The sequence below is a fragment of the Falco peregrinus genome, chromosome 1 (assembly GCF_023634155.1).
Source record: "Falco peregrinus isolate bFalPer1 chromosome 1, bFalPer1.pri, whole genome shotgun sequence".
NCBI classification, from domain to species: Eukaryota; Metazoa; Chordata; class Aves; order Falconiformes; family Falconidae; genus Falco; species Falco peregrinus.
This window is the reverse complement of record NC_073721.1, coordinates 117,289,547-117,307,920: the sequence shown is the minus strand read 5'-3', so window position 1 is coordinate 117,307,920 and position 18,374 is coordinate 117,289,547. Positions and strand designations below refer to the sequence as shown.

At 36.8% G+C, this 18,374-nt stretch overlaps 1 protein-coding gene across 2 annotated transcripts in view; it reads right to left on the bottom strand.

The window, feature by feature from the left end:
- Positions 1-18,374, bottom strand: part of EFL1 (elongation factor like GTPase 1) — a 122,689-nt gene that overhangs the window by 43,080 nt on the left and 61,235 nt on the right. For both annotated transcript variants that reach the window (XM_055811148.1, XM_055811140.1), the window contains exons 18-19: positions 16,617-17,620; positions 11,383-11,567 (exon numbers count right to left, since the gene is read on the bottom strand). In XM_055811148.1, the coding sequence (XP_055667123.1) occupies positions 11,383-11,567; positions 16,617-17,620 (1,189 nt within the window). The remainder of the gene's footprint in view (positions 1-11,382; positions 11,568-16,616; positions 17,621-18,374) is intronic.

Here is an 18,374-nt window from a genome sequence, read left to right as displayed (position 1 = left end):
AGTGGACAATTGACCATAAAACAGAGTAAAAAATACTGTAGTTAATGAGCATTAAGGAACTTATTTAAACATAGGAAGATCACCTTCCAAGAATGCTAACCATGAGCATTGGGAAGGGATAAAATTGACCAGATTACGTTACTCGGGTTCTGTTGCAAATTTCAAAAATACTTATTTCACTTAAATGACTGTAGATTTCCTCCAAAAGATGTAGTGACAGGTATTGTATCTTTACTAAAAAAGCCCTAAAGATAATACCTTATCCATTTCCTAAACAAAATCCTCATGGAAAAAGGAGTGCAAACAATGGTTAGTTACTGTAAGAATTAGGATAGTTATGACAATAGTTGAGGACATCACTATAATCATCTCCAAAATATGTAACATTAGCACTAACACTAGCAAATGACAAGGAGGGAACAAATTTCCCTAAACTACCAATTTTAGCTTAGCATTGTAAACCTTTTCTAGTGTTATAAACATCTTCTCACAAATTCTTGTAATTATCACACGGTACTTCAAATTAAGAAAGATTTCTTAAAGCTTATTTAAGTTACACAAACTAGCAAGAACTAGAATGATGGCTTAAGATGGACAATTTTCCCTAGAAATATCAACTGTAAAGTCCGAATTTAATACGTCATCTTAAATAACACCTAACACAATCCAACAAATTATACTTTTGGGGGAGTTAAGAAAATGACTGTGGCAGAAGATGGCTATTTTGTGTTAGGTAATATTGTAGGTTCAGCCCTGCAAAATAGTATGTTAAGCCCCATAACCAACAAAAATAATTCTACTTCCAGTTAATTTACCAGAACTATGTATAGTTAAGTGGAATGTTACTTATGCTGGAAGTGACATCCAATCTCAATTATTTAGGTGGGAAATGACTACGCATAGGGTTGTCTGGCTGAAAACCAAAAGTAAGCAGAGCTCAGAAATAAACAGTATGAAACTTAGCTTTCCAAATGTTTCTACATTTATTTTTAACATAAAAGGACTGTCTAACCATAAAAGAATCTGCCCGAGTCATACTCATTCTGATGTCTTGTATAGGGCCCTATAACTAATGCCTAGAAACTTAAAGGTGATTCCTTGACAGCTTACCTCAATTAATAAAAAAAAGAATGGAACCCACTCTTGAAAGTTTTACCATTATTTTATGCACCAGAAATAAAGAAAAGGAGCAGTGAAGACTACTGGGTTTTTCCAACTTTTGGGCAGAAACTGCATGTTGACTTGAAGTTGTACTGATGTTCATATTGAACATCTTAATGATGGAAAAACAACAGGGATTTCCCCATTCATGATCTACCCAAAAAGCTGAACAAACAACAATTTCAAAGTCCAAGAACACGTGAATAAGAGAAGGTGATCCATGCTCAGTGGGTTTGCTCCGGACTGTACTGCCGAGGGAGATTATACAGCTACAAACTACGATAACTTAAAAGGCTGCTACTACCCCCTTTGATGAAGTTGGACTTTTTTCACATTAGCAAGAAATCTAACACCCAGAAGTTAGGCTCAGAGAGAGTCAGCGAAACAGTGATTCTTGAAGAATGACTACAACAGAGGAGTCCAAAAGTATACAAAATTGAGCTTACAGATCTCATCTACCTGGAAATATTTAGATATTTAGTGATGGATGCTTAAGAAAATCCCCAGGCTTGACAGACCGGCTCTTTCAATGATTTATGAAAGACTTGTTCTACTGATGTTAACAGAAGTTTTGCACTGGATACTTCTTCCACCGATAATAATCCATTATGCTTTAACAGGTATCTAGCGCTCAGGAAAGCCAACATAACAGGAGGCTCAGTTGTATGTACTACTTAGTACTTGGTAGCCAGCAAGGGTAAACCTGCAAACTTAGTGCAGCACGGGGCTACAGAATCCTGAGCAAACCTTGCACTGCTACATGATGCAGAGCAGCACTGTAAAGAGACATAAATAAGTCTCAAAAGCCACCTCAGGAGCTAGCTTTGCTTCTCAACCTGTCCAAATAATTCAGGTACGACATACTGTTTCTAGGGCAAGTTATGGTTGCATCTGAAAATTTCTGTTACAGGATCATGTCTATCTGAATGGTGTGTCCACACGGCAAAAGACAAGGTTAAATTAGAATACGCTATTTGTGTTACCACACCAAGGTTAAGTAATGAGAAAGAGGAAGCCAGATCTACTGAGTCAGCTGGAACCTGGGGCATGAGTTGTGCCTCTCCTTTAAGAAGTCAGCAAATAGCCATGTTAACATAACCCTAATATCACTACACAGAGGCGTTACTGACAGCAAAACAAAAAAAGTAATTTTCTTCTTTAAAAGTTCTGATTCTGTAAGTGAAGGTGAGAGCATAGTCTATACTGTCCCTCTTCTATTTATGTCATATTAATGAATGACAGCAAATGCATATAGCAGGTGGCATCCATCATTCCCCATACTCTGTTAATACAGCACAAGCAAGCAAAAGGAAAAAAAAAATGTTTCCATATAATGCTCCAAAAGCATTGTCATCAATTTGCTTACAATAGTAGCTGTCAGAATGGTGGATCTGGGTTTCCTGGAATCAGAGCTGAGAAGCTTTTTATCCCCTGAGCTATTGTTTGTATTCATGGGAACTGCACAGGGATGACTCTGGAATCTGTGACAGAAATTTGAGGTTTTGTCTGGATAAAGTCCTAAATGATTAATTGGATTCTAAACAGAGCAATCCTTCTGGAATATGATGTAGCCATTTAACAGAGGGCATTTACTGTGGATCCTGGAAGATCCGAAAGATCAAAGCATGAAAATGCCCACAAATGTTATTTTTTCTACGTTGCGTGTCACTTCTAATTTAAAATTATTTACATGATTCCACATACTAGTTTTTCAGTACAAACCTAAAACATATAGCCTAAGATTAATTTTTAAAACAGCAATGTGATAGCATCTTAACAGTGCTTTTTCAAAAAGTCACACTCCTAAACAAAAACTTCAATCAAGACAGAACTGGAAATTAAAAATAAAGATTTTTCAGCTGTGAAAGGCATGTTAAGTGACTCAAGCAATTCATTTCACCTTCTATCAAAGGTCTTTAGTCTGCCTTTCTGTAATTCTGCTTGGGTGCCTTGCATGTCTGGGAACCACTGAGCAGGGGTGACAAGAAAACAGCCAAACTGGTTATACCAAGTATAACAGACAAAAGATATCAGGAGCAACCAAAATTAGAAGATACACCATAAAACCAATGACATAATGGTATTGTTAGCATTATGGCAAAGTATATTTTTAAATACCACCATACTGTGTATAATTTGACAATTAGAAAACAGTGTATCTTTTCATCAGGAAATTTTGCTAGGACTTGGGAATTTTCCTTTGTAAAGGCATAAACCAGCCACTGGCCTATGCCTATTTATTATTCAACACCACAGTGATCTGGTGGGGACAACAGCAGCCTTAACTGCAAACAGCCCAGAACAAACACATGATTACTCCTCCAAAGTGTAAATGACAAAGCCAGCAAGACAGCTACTGCTTCCTCATTTACACAACGAAATACTTCTATACTACATCCACAAGGCTCTTCTGAAAACAATTTCTTTTAAGAAGTGAATTCTAAATCAAGGTTTACATTGTGGATGACTGGACTAGTGTTTACTCTGTTAGAGAACAAGTGTCTTCTCTAAAAGCCATATACAATGCAATACAGTAAAATGAATTGGTGCACAGCAGCCAATCCAACTCTTAAATTTGTTATTGCAAATGCAATTCTTAAGTGATGGAAATTTTCCTTGATAGTATTGTTTAACAATATCTTCAGTGATCTACTTTCTAAAAGTCTTGGCTGATATGATATGTTGAAAGTAAAAGCAACTCACTGAAATTCCGTTATACAAAAAACCCAGTCAAATACGGGCTGAAGAATATGTTCCATAGGTCACTGCAGAACTACAAGACCACCCTAGGTATAAATAAAACACCTTTTATAATGAAGTCAGCTGGAATTGGGTATCTCAAAAGAAGTGAATAATTACTTCAAATACTGTAGTGCAAGGGTGTTCTTTAGAAAAGGAAAATTATCTAAAGCGAGATGTTTCATTAAATATCACAACTATTCAAACCAACACACCCAAATAATGAAGTCTCATAAGACTTGTTTAGTAACAGCATGCAGAGTAGAATAGGCAAAACAGCTGTCATTTTCTTTTAGCCTAACAACCTACACATTAATTATTCAAACAATAAATGCCTGTATCTTTATCAAAGAAATAATGTGAATACCTGTAACAATCCGTAAAAATACAAATACTATGAGTATACTATGCTAATACTGAAGGACAATACAGTGTGTACTAAATTCTGCAAATGATTATGTAAGCTAATCAAACTTTTCAGTAAGATTTGAGCTAGAACAGATCGCTTCCAATTCAAGAGGACTTGAAATTTTAAGCCTTAATTTGAGGATGATTTATTACTTGCATTTCAGTGGCACCCAGATGGCTCCAATACTGATCTGGGTCCCATTGTCTAGTGTATTTCACAAAATGATGGTATGAAACAGTCTCTGCCTAAGGCAGCCTAATTATGCAAAACAAGGTTGAGAGAAGCATCAAAAGCAAACAGAAGGGATCTGCCTAGTTCATCCAAAAGGTCAGGCAGATCTGGGAACACAGCCATGTTCCTAGTAGCATTTCCCTTACTGGTCCTTACTGCCTGATGAGGACAGAAAATTTCTTTTGAGCCAAATATCAGTGTGGAAAATGCTGTAGTTGGCCCATGAATAGAAAGAGCAGTCTTACACTGTCCAATGAAGATTTTAAGCCCAGCAAGCAACATTATGGCCTTTGTGAACTGCTTAATAAGAAATCTCAAGAACCACTAAATTCAGTGTGATTGGGCACTACCACAAGCAGCCCTTAGCATGCCAGGAAAAATATTATGCCAGCAGCTGTTTTTCAGAAAAGAAAAATATTCAAAAGAACTATTATACACAATTTCAAAGATGATACAGGCTTCAGTGTACCAGAATCCTTTCTACCTTAGAAAAATTGATGCTATAAAGATATTTCAAGAACATTCACAGTTCAAATGGTGTCCATCACTTAGTACTGACACAGACCATACATCTATAAGGGTACAGTTGATACGCTTGTCTTAGATGTCTGAAGCAGCACTGTGAAACAGAAACTACATCTACCTTCCTGGTAAAATGGCAGAACTTTGCAGAAGTTATGTGACCTTGGAAAACTGCTGGGTTTTTGGTAATATACAGGGTAACTCCGTAGAAGCGCTACTGCATTGAGCATAACCAAAGGGTGCAAGGCCATTCGGATACTGGCACTGTGCTACCAGAACACAGAACACCAGGCAGGGTACCGCAGTAAGCCTGAGGTCAGGCGGACTGAGGTGGGCTCTAGTGTCTTGTACATTTTGGGATGTGGAGCAGGGGCAGGGAAGAGATGAATCTCAAAAGTAAAGAGAGGCTAATTTCTTGACTATACTCTTCCTGTGACCTCAGATCCAGAAAGACCCATCACCTCCATATGTAAGCCCTCCCTCGAGTATCACACACAGCGTAATGCAGAGGTACCCAAGTGACTGGCTAATTCCTGTATTTAACCCAAGCAGCTGCAGTCAGGAAAGCAGTGCTGGCAGCGTGGCAGCACACTACCACCTCACACATAACCATGCCAGTGCCTGTATGGACAGGTAGTTTACCAAGTCATTCCTTACTTCCATATGAAAGAAAATACAGATCCTAGAATGGCGTTACAAGATGACATTAGGCAACTTCAAAAGCAATCTCCGCATCAACAGTTGCTTTCCATCAACCCCACGTAAAAAGGCATGATGACTAGAAAAGCATGTATGACTAGAAGCTGCCATAACCTGTAACGTAGAGCAGTCTGAATACCATTTTTAAAGTGATTTCTGTACTACTGTGTTGAAATACTTTCCTTCAGCAATATACAATTGAAGAACAGGTAAAAACTGCTTTCAAAGCAGTCAGGATCTCAGCCTGTCCTTGAAAGAAACCACAACTTAAAAAATCAGGGAAAGATTCTACAAGTTTGTGTCTTTTCTTGATTGTTGTTTAACCAACTACGGTGTCTTACTGGTTTTATTCAGTGAAAAACCCTTTCATAACAGGTATCTTATTCCTCTGTAAGCCCTTACAGGCCCCAAATGCTTCCTATTCAGAAAGGAAGAGAATATTCTCGCTGCAGATTCAGCTTCTCCATTCTGCTGCATCCATTCCATCGTAGTGGAAAGCAGGTATCACCTCCTTTCCTGCTTAGGAGTACCAAGCGACTGAGGGAAGTGCTGAGCACCTGAAACACTCCCACAAAACATCATGCTGGGGATGAGGATTAAGCAGTAGAGGGTGGGAAGAGAAATATCTGCAATATGCTAAAGAATTTTACAGAAGCACCTACACATAAAATGTTCTCAAAATAAAAACAAGTCACAGTTATTCTGTTAAAACACAAACTTTCACATTGTACCAAACACTTTGTGTACCAGCTTGCTTATTTTATAAATAGCTGATCTCTATACCACATCCTGAAAGAAGAAAAAATCCAACAATTTTCAGCCTCCCTATTTACCAATTGTTTGACTGCCCTGTAGTCAAATCTTGGCTTCACAGAATGCTGCCATTTGCATCACTACAGATCAACTTATCTATCAAACAAATAAAGGCAATGTATCTTCTTCTCAAGATTATATCTACTTTTACACAAGCATTTAAAAGAAAGCATGAAAACAGATTGCTTTCTTCATAACTTGCATGGAAAAAAACTCCCAATTTTATTTCTGTCTGTACTCCTCAGGAGTATTTTCTCTCAACAGCTCTTAATTGCAAATTACAAGGTCTGGCAAAAATACAATTTAAAAAAGACCCCAAAAAACAGACAGCCATCAAGATGGATGTTATAAACCCAATAGAAAAGTTAACTTATTTCATATCCATAGCCATCTTGCAAAAGCTACAAAAATACAATAAGTATCAGATTAATAACTTCTTGTTTTCTTTCAAAGATAGAAGGTTTAAGGGGAGACAGAATAACTTGTGGTCAAACTTCAAACACTTACCCTACAGACATGTATTATCAGTATAGATTCCCTACAAGTAAAACAAGCATCCAAAAGTATTTTGTAATTCAGAGATCCCATCCACAATATATAAAGGGGACTGCCAAGGCCTTAAAATGCCTGAAGTCAGATATGAGAACTCCTCTTCCAATAAATATTGTAATAATGAACATTTACACATGTAGTTATAAAAAAACCCCTCATACAAGTTAACTTTGGCTCAAGACCATCATCTTTCTTTGTGTCTCAATCACTGACTGCTGAGCTTTAGCCTTGACTTCGGTCAGTAGCTACAAACAGGAATTCGGGAACTGGAACGAAAAAAGGAGACGTGTGGCTCTACTGTTGCATTCTTTCCTATTACTTAAGAAAAACGTATCAAGAGGGAAAATTAAAGCCACACCACTAGCACTTCTATTTACTCTTTTAATTAGCTTCAGATGTTCTGACCAATACAATGAGCTTTTCATATTTGAAAGGTTCCAGGTTACTCTTAGAATCCATTTACATGTCTAAACTGTCACTGGCACAATGATGCCTGTAAAGCTACAATTCAAACCTGGTGTAGATTCACAGATTCTTGGAGTCTCTCTTATTACCTTAGTCTGCTTCCTGTGTAATGCATGCTTGACAATCTCATCCAGCAACTTCTATATTAAGCCTTCATCCTCTGAGTCGTAAAATGACTTACAATTCAAAAGGAATGAATTAAAATTCAGAATATAAAACTTGCAGATTCAGAATGCCTGATATTCTTACCACTTATTACATGCAGTCCTTCTCTTACCTATCTTCAGAGCCCTAAATCTTCTACTTAGAAGGGATACCAAAAAAGAATTCAAATTAAACGTGTTTACAGTTCACCCATGCCTCCCCCAAGAAAAAGCGTATCTAAGAACGAACCATTATTTAAAAGATGTGAGTTAACAGGAATACTACACATTTCAGAACTTTACAACTAGTAGATGTCTGACAAGTTCTGCACTTGCTGAGAATTCAATCAGCATCTGAAAGAGCCATGTGCGTTATTTTTTTACTATAACACAGATTTCCCAAATGGGATTAGAGTTCCATTATTCTAAGCATTGTGTAATCACAAGTATCTTCTTGTTCAAAGAACCTTACGATTAAGATAAAATGACATGACTGAGTAAAAAAAAGTCACTGCAAAGAATGAAGACAGAACAAAGGGAACAGGCTCAGGCAAAAACATAAACTAACTGAAGGTGCATTATTAATTCAAAGATTAAAAAAAAATACAAGGAGTTCATAATTATCCCAAAGTTATATATTTTAAACTAAGAATTCTGAAAAAGTTTATATTGAAATCTAAGAGAATATAGCCACATAAACCCAGTACACTTAATATTGCCTAGTAATATCATAAAGGAAAATACTTGACTAACTTGAAATTTATCTGTTTAAACTTGGACCAAACTGAAAGCTTTCACTAATGATTATTTGGTGCCATCCTCTACAGGCAGGAATAAATTGTATAAGTATGACAGAAGAAATGAATAAAAAAGGAGTATCTCACAAGACAGACCTTGATACGTGTATTGCTCCATCCCCCGGGGCTGCAGCAATCTGAACTACAGAAAATACATTCATTAACTGAAGAAAAAAAAATGGTAATTTGATTTCCACAGAGACCAAAATGGATTCACTTAAATGTAGGCTCTATTATTGACCTTCCTGTGTTTATAGTCTACAAATCGCATTAATGAAATGAATAATAAAAAATAAATTAAACCTTCATTTCTTTAAACATACTTTACGCATATGATTTCCATGAGATTAAGTGTTTAAAAATACCAAAAAGCATCTAGTTCACTAGCTGTAAAATGGGGGTAACAACACATTAAAAGGAACCTGTGTAGATATATGTCCCAGGTACTCAGCTAATGAGCTGAGCACACTGAGAAAATACCACTAATGCAGAATTCATTCAGAATGTCATGGAAGGTTTGAATAATATGCAATTAAAGCAGCAACCATACACTTGCTAACATAGGAAATGCAAAACAAAACCAACATGGCTAGTAGCTTAGCAAAAGCCTTATTTTGTTACAAAAATGTGAGAGCATGACTTTCAACATGACAAAAAATCCCCAAAAAACCACCTGCCCCACTGAGATTTGCCAGGTGGAAAGGTGACTGGTTTACGCAAGCATTTTTCCTACTACCAGTACATTTTAGCACACTAGCTGCAATTCTAATCATTCCTGAGGGTCAATTTTAGAAAATGTTGCCAGTTGTTCAAATCTCCCTCTCCTATGCATATCTATAATTACATGTGAACATTTTCTTATGTGAAATTCCTAACACCTGACAGAATGAACATACATGCCAAGGTCTGGGGATAGAAGTGGAAGTCAGAGAGGCAAGGGGTTTATGTTTTTGCTTAGTATCGGAGCACAGTAGCTACAAATCCTAAAGAAACTGGCACAAAACAATGATTAGCTGGAATTAACATCCTTCTAACTGATGTTCCTTTAGGGCACTGATACCTGAGGCTGTTCAGACAAAAGACTAGTTAATCCACAAAACCTCACCAGCACCTCAAATGAGAACAACCAAGACTGAGAGGACAACTGTACGCAATATTGCCAGTCCTCACTGGTTTGAGGTACCTAATCTGTTACTGGCTTACACGTAGATCCCTATACCCAAAAAGCTGCAGGTTTATGTATTTTTTTTTGTGCATACACCATCTATGGAGGACAGTTATCGGGTTTCTCTTGGTTTTGGTTTTGGTTTTTTTTTTTCCTCTTTCTTTCGGTGTATCTCTGTTTTTCCCTTCTATGGTTCTCCATGAAGTCAGACTTAGCTACAAGAAGGTTAAATGAATCTGTACTGGAGGACAGGTAAGTCCCTGGTCCACTGCAATTTCTAATGCCAGTAAGGTACCACTGCCAATGAAGACATAATGTACTTTCTGAAATGTACTCTTTCCAGGATTCCCAACTCCTTTGATAGCACTTGGCTGGTCTACAGAGATCCTCCTTTTCCATTAGCATCCACATAAAATTGCTGATGCAGTTACAATTACTAACAAAGAAATACTGGTAGTGAAGTACTTAACAGATACTACCTAGTAGGGCAGTTTGGCTACTAGAAATGAGGAAGAATCCATACCACGTGAAAAAAAAGCACATACTTTGGAGAGAAACAATGGTAAACACACCATAGCTGGCAACTGCACGGAATACTAGTCCCACTGACCTCAAAAATCTGTAGTCTCAAAGACTTCATATTTGACATCACAAAATAAATCAGAAGATGAAATAAAACCAACCAAACAAAAAAAGACTTTATAATCCATTTACAAAAGTTTCTATGGTCCTAACACCAAATAAAAGAACATCTGATTTAAAAAAAAAACACCCACAACCAAAACCAGAAAAACCTAGACTTCAGATATTTTAAAAATCTAATGTGAAAAGCTTATACCCTCTTACTCTTGCCCTTGAATTCATTTTTAATTCCTTCAGTGGAGTCCTCAGAGGAGCTCTACAATGCAGGTGTGTCTGCCTTGAACAAGGAACTCTGATTTACAGCTTTTTATATTACTCCTTGAAGATCTACTATCCACATCATAGGACTAAAATACAGTGCACTATCAGCTGTTGACACTATCAGTTTTCCCACTTGCACATTTTCTTTACACCTTCACTTTCACCTCTCCGTTTAAGTGACAAAGATGACCAAAGGGAATGATTTTGAGGATACCACCGCTTACTATCACCAGACTTAATTCTGAAATAATGAAATCTATCCTCTTTGCCTTTAGGAATAAAAATATATGTTGACTTGGATGTAAGGACCAAAAAACCCCAAAACCCTAGGTGTCTGTTAACCCCTAGAAGGTTAACTTTCATATGCATTAGATTTATTGTTACATTTTCTATTAGCAGTAGGCTGGGGTTGGTTTGTGTTTTGGGTTGGTTGAGTGGTGTTTTTTTCACTCCCCAAACAAGTTTACCAGAGAACTCATTTAAAAAGGCACATAAAATTGAGGAAAACACATTTATGAAGAATCACTTTCATTTGTGAAGGACTCACTTTCTATTGAAATAGCGAAGCATGCCATCTAAACAAAACATAAATTAATTTCTGAACAGCATATCTATAAAAGGAAACAAGACAAATACAAAGCAACTTTTTTCCCCCCTCTTCATTTCGGAAAGGAATTAATCAAATGTCTTGACCAAAACTTAACCTTTTCCGCTTATTATTCCAGTCTGCCACATCTACAGGAAATAATCACCAAAACAGATGGAATGAATAGATATTTTTACCTCCCAGTGGCTGAACACCAGCTGCGGACTGGCCAGGCCACTAGTTCTCTTCCTGATTTCATCAGCAAAACCAAAGCTTTCTGCTACTGGCAGGACTGCCTTAATAATAAACACATCCGTCCCCTCTTTCATCTCCTCTTGTAACACTCTGCCTTCTCTTCTGGACAAGACAGCATACACACGACCTGCAAAGACATAATTTTTATGAGCTTACCAATGTATTTATTTTCTGCATCATGAAGATAAATACATAAATATTTGCTTGGGAAAATTCATCATTGAGTAAAATTCATCATTTCTTTGGCTAAAATTCTTTCTTGGAAGCGGATTAATTAAGTGGACCCATTAAATTCAAGCAAACAACATGTTTTCCCAGTACAATGTGCAGAACCATATGAGTAACATTTAACACATCATTACAGCTGTACGGATTTAGACAATGCTTGTACTAGGTGCATTTTATACAATCATATGACTATTTTCTTAAAGGCACTTTGCCAGGTTATGTACCTGACTTGCTTTACTTCTTATAACCAAGTATTTGAGAAACATTACTCAGTTATCAAGCACTGGAACAGGCTGCTCAGGAAAGTGGTTGAATCACCATCCCCGGAGGTATTCAAAAGATGTGTAGATGTGGCGCTTAGGAATGTGGTTTATTGGTGGAGATAGAGTGCCAGGTTAACAGTTGGACTCAATGATTTTAAAGGTCTTTTCCAACCGAAATGATTCTATGATTCCAAGACATATCACTGTGCTTCAGGAATCATATCTTAGCTACCTTCAGAAGTTTGTTTGGATCCCCATGTACCTGTATGGTACTTGTCCCAGATACTGCAGTGCTATTCTAATCACAGAAAGCTGGTTTATCTGAAATACTACATATTTATCGTGCTTAATATGTTCAATTAGTTTTTTAATTAATTCAGTCTTTAGTCATGTCTAATTTTTATTTTTCTTTAACAAATTAATATTCAATCCATTGAAATACAGTGTCTATACCATGAAAGTAGGAGATGTGAAAATGGCCATGTTTGACTTTATGGTAGGCTTTAGGTTAATTTTGGAAAATGTTTTTGCAAATTTATGGGTTAAGCATTCTACAGATAAATACTAACAAACACATTTGTGTTGATCAAGGTAATAAAAACACAATACAACCTATGTACTGAAGAAAGTGCTTTAGGAATGCTTTCATTTACAAATAGATAGTAAGTATTGGATGCAAAAATTAATTTTAAAAGTACCTTGCCATGAAGAACAAGTTTATATCAATTTCTAAGAGGTTCAAATATTTTCTATTATATTGCACTTAAAAAACACAAATGCATATTGCTACCTTTTAAACAGCTGGGCAAAACTGACTCTTACTGGAAATAAATAGAAATATGCATTACTTCATAATACTTGCCACCTTTTCTCACTTGACAAAGATTTCGTTACATATTATAGCCACAGATATTGATTTGCATATATACTGTAAGCCTTCTGCAGGATACCAGAGAAAATATTGCAGTGGGTTCATGTGCCTTTATTTTTTAAATACAGAATCTGATCCTTGTTCAAGGCACTCCACACAAGCACACAGCTAGTACTGTTACATCTTCCTGTCAGATGCAGGTAATGAAGCATCAGTTCAGCACCAATCATTTCAAGAGTTTATAGTTCTCTAATAAAATGGGGGTTGAAGTGTTTTGTCTGTCATAACTGATAATTTTCTCTGCTCCTGCCCTTACCAGGACCTCCTCGCTGTTCCACTGACTGAACTTCACCTTTACGATGAACAATAGTCTTCTTATGGCTCACAAGGAAATGGAGGAAATACTTAAAATTCTATACTTAAAATCATAAAAAAGATTAAGGCATTCTGAAGATAAGTCACTGAGCTTGCCAGGGATGTACAGCCTTTGTTAACATAACTAGCAATTTCAATTCCATGGAAATTTCAGTGAGTCCAGAAAATTCTCAGATATGAAAGGGTCTTATCTCAGCACAGCTCACAAGTCACTAACTGCTTTAAAATGCAAGTTTAAACATACACGCTGCAAAAGAGCACCACATCATGGTCACTGTACATACTGTGTATGTACTACACAGTATATATTAAAGCTATTTGTTAAAGCAAGTAAGTTCAAAACCACTTTATAGGTTATTAACATTATAATTATTAAAATAAATATTTTAAGTTAAGTAAGACATAGAAAACTTTGCACACATATTAATGAGGTAAGGTAACATTTATGAAAAAGCACTTTAGATGCACATTTTTTGGCCATAACCCACTGAAGATTATTCTTTGAAAACATATAAGCCAGAAGACAATTTATAGCTTACTAAATGGTTTCTAGCTGCATGTATTTCATTCAAGCAGTCTGGAGTATTGCCTTAATTAATGCTATCACAAAGAAGCTATATAAGGTCTTCCGTTTTACCACTATGGGCAGACAGCAGTATACTGAAGAAATACTGGTTCTACCGCTACACTAATTAGTTGAATGGATTTAGCAGCATCAATCACCACGAAATACTGTTAAGATCTTCCTGTTTGAAGCAGTTAAAGCAGTTATTTTGAAAACATGATACTACTTCAAGAACAGCTTCAAGGTGCTGTAACACAGAGAACAAACCTGTGCATAAGACTCACTTTAAATACATATTAAGACCAGCTCCTTCAGTCCTGTTCACCACTTTACTGAAGGATATTTCAGTGCATTAAGTGGAAACACTAAACTCATTTCCGTACTCCCTCCACGCAAAAAAAATAAAATAATTAAGCTTCATACTGGAAAGCAATACTGTGGAAGGACAACAGGATCAGCATTTGCAAGAGCCATGGGGCCATCACAAATTCAGTAAACAGGGAAGGATGAGCTGCTCTTCTGTTTTGGAAGCTGCAGGTTTTCACTCATACAACTGAGCCAGAGGTAATATTACAAATTGATTTGCACTGTCCCCTAAAATGCTGTGATCCAAAATTTTAATATTTTTATTTTTAAAAAAATAAAGACATAAGAATTGCTATGAAAATCCAAGCCCAAAAGCTACAAACTGAGTCTGGTAAAGCATCTTCCCAACTAAGTTTCAATGACATCAGCAAAATGAAAAGACAGTCCAGCTTTCAGTCTCCGGAACACCTAGACTAAGGAAGAAGAGCTCAAAAGGTAGGAATATCAACAGGCAAAAGCTAATAATAATTAAACACATGATACTAGTTCAGAATATTCTTCAGCTTTGGGGAGTTTACATAGAAGTTCCATAAAGCAGGATTGTGTAAAAATGAATTTTTCTAGTGAACTAATTGTAGGAATGAGATGCTCCAAGTAATACCTGCTGGGAAACATCAGATGTATGCGGGACCCAAGTCTAAACCCAAGGCCTGTTACACTGGACATGTATAAGCTTGCAAGCCATTACTGCGTGCTTCCTCCCTTGCTCCCCTCCTCAGCTCCAGTTCAGTTTATTTTCATTGTCAGAAAAGTCTGATGGAAAAACCTTTATATACCGAAATAAGGAACTTTATAAAAGAACTAGCTTTCTCAGAAGCTAACAGCTTAGAAACAAGCAGATTAATGTGAAGATAGATTAAACTCAACTGGGTATCAACATACGGAAGATCAAACAAAAGAATAAAGTTACAAAAGTCAGTGGTTTATCACATGTCAACTGCCAAGTCTTACTTGTTAGCATGTGTGCTCTTCACTTCCCCTAACGAGGATGCAATTTATTAGCTTAAAACTTCCCTAATAAAAATTAAACCTATTAATTTGTAATGAACTAAGTGCATGTCCATGGTTATTACCACACAACTCACACTCATTAGCCTGGACTAATTTTCTTGCATGCCTGAATCCTAAATTACACTCATTAAGATAAATAATTATATATTTTTATAATTTTTTTTTATATATATATGTATATGTGCACATTAGAAAGCCATGTTTCCATTTGGTTTTATGGCACAACTTATCAGCTGATGCATGTTAATCACTATAAACAATCATGCTTTTCCAGCAGTGGGCATTTTCAAAACCAGCAATTCACACAGTGTTTTTGTAATTTGAAATTTGATAATTTCCCTGTAGTTTGAGGTAGCAATTCAGACGTATTGTGCTCCTGGACCAGTAATGAGTAATGCTACAAAGTCTAATTGGACAGGCATTCTTACATGTTAAAAAATAATTAAAGACAGTTTGAAATGCAGAAGTTCTACGTCATAGGAAGTTGTAGTTTAAGGTAATGCGCTAATAAGCTTACAGCAGGACACCTTTAACCAGGCCTGCTAGAGGGTACCTCCAGAAAGGAACAGGACCGCGCATCTGTACAAAAAAATTGCTCATTCAAAGGCACTTCTTTTCACTACATGCAGTTGTAAATTCTTCTCCTCAGACCAATCTGGTTTGTATACTGCTATCATTATGCTTGTATGCAAAACAGATGATATTTTTACAACAATTAACAAATCTTTAATTATTGGATGTGAAATATACTATAATTTCTGTCATGATTAGTATAGTCAATTTACTGATAGCTTAAATGCAATGGAAGTTAGTTTTAACAAAAATCTTGGTGCACTGGATCAGACTCAGCGTGCAAGCAACTCCCACGGAAAACTCCAAGATGTTATGTTAACTAAGTGGTGTTGCAAGTAGGTCATAAAACCAAGTTTAAGTAGGTGTAAGTGGTAAGGTAATGTAACTGACATGAATTTGGTATGCACTGGGTTTGCAGTCAGTAACTTGCATACCAGAAGGATACAGATGCTACTGAAAAAAAAACACCCCATAATCAAAAAACTACTCAACTTTCTTTTTTTCCTGAACATCTTGAAATAGCATTTACTAAGATTCTGCACTCATTTTTAAAACAGGATAGGTTTCCTCATGTCTTCATGAAACTAATGCTTAATTATGAGGCACAATATTGATATTCATGTTTACTCAGGTTGATATTATAAAAACTTCATAAAAAGGCAACATTTGGTACCTTGCACTTAGTATAGCATTGCTATTTATGCATATGCTTCAGATAAGCACAATGAATGCTGAATTTTCATTCAGAATATTATAAAGACTACAGGCATCACAGAGTCATTGTAATCTACTGGAGAACTATGTAAAAGGCTTCTGATAAAACTTTTAATCAAGTTATACTTCCTGATACAGCCTAATTTATAAAACCTTACCTTAGAACTCAGAAAGAAAATTCTTGACAAAGGTTTATTTTGTCTGTCTTACCTAAAACTTCTGCAGTAGCCATAATTTCACATGTGTACATTGCTGCCATAAGCCTCTGTGGTTTTGCTTGCAAAGCATAACGACAAGCTTCCTTCATGGTGGCAATCAGTTGTCCAGAGAAGGGACCATAACAATCTGCAAGTAAAACTTCTCCCTTGTGTTTACTAATTTTCTCAGTTGATTTTGTAACACTTTGACTGCTGTCCTGGTGTTCATTCGCACTGCAAACTTCATCAGCACAACTGCTCGTTAGAGCAGCATCTTCATTTTGTTTATGTTCTACGGCATCACAGTTCCCTGAATCCTGACTGCTAGTCGACAGCATCTCTCCAACTTTATTTATTTCCCATTTTTCCACTGTAAAACAAACACCCATGAGGGGTTCTTCACACATGGGACCTGAAAGCGTAGCCAGCTGAAATCCACTTACTATGCTGTTGTCAAAGTCTCTGTATTTACTTGCTTCTTTCACAGGGTTCCCAAGGCACTGCCACACAGATCTTTTATAGCCCTCAAAATTATATAACAAAATATTAGGCCCACACTTCCGTGGTCCAAATGACCAGATCTGATCAACAGCATTTCTCCACTTTCTTCCCTGCAGATTTTGCTCCAACTTTTGTTTGAATTCCTTGATCCTATCCAGAGTCTTCTGATTTATCTCATGGGTTTTTTTCTCTTCATTCAGAGATGTGTTGAGTTGCTCCATAGTTCGAATTAAGTCGCTGTTTTCTTCAAGAAGTCGAGTTACCTCCTCAGGAAGTGGCACTGCTCTTACGCTGAGAGTAGCTTGTTTATTTGGAGTAGATATTGTAATAAGCCCATCTGAATCAACTTGAACTCCTTCAGGAATTTTATTTGGGTCCTCTTTTGTTTGGTGTATGACAGCAACTTTCTGCTGTTTTCCTATTTCTTCATTCACCATATCGACTTTTGGAGGTCTTGTTATTGTCTCTCGGAATGGTATAATAGGTGCTGATACACTAATCTGTACCTTTGCAAACCTGTAAAATAAAAGTTTAAAAATTAGTTTAAAATTTAAAAAAGGACTTTTAAACTTGGGTGTGGGAGGTAGGGCAATAGCCTTAACATGGAACAGATGTTCATGAATAAATCTGACTGCAACACAGATTACTAGGTAATGCATTTCAAACTCTTAAAAACTTTGTCATGTAACTCAAAAGAGAAGTATTGCCTCTTACGTCTTCAGGTAGAATTGGAAAGGAACTGAAGAAAATGAAAGAAAAAGCATTGCTGTGCCTCCATGTAAGTTACCAGTTCACCCACATCTTGGCAACTATGTGCTGCTGTTCTCTCCCCTCAAACCAGATACAACTTAACTAGAAAAACGTGAGGCTAAGGATGATGAAAGGTATGAGAGTACAAGCAGCCTTCAGCCTGCAACAGAGGTCTACAAAATCATGAGGGCATGGGGAAGGCTGATCAGGATTAACTGACAAGGAAACCACAACAGGCCGGGACCAGAAAATGGTTACGGCCCAGGAAAACATTACGGTTACTCTGTTTTTACTCTTTCCCAGACATCTGCTCCAGGCCACGCTGCTGCAGACAGCACTGAGCAAGATGGATACTTGATCTGAACCACTACAGCTGTTCATACAGCAAGACACTCTGAAAAGATGAAGCACTGGGTAAGCTGAACAGGCTTTTGTAAAGAAGTGTGGAGCCGCAGCTGTACAACCTTGTAGGTTTAGCTCAAGTACCCTCTCTGCAGTGAAGAGCGTTTGGCACGCTGAT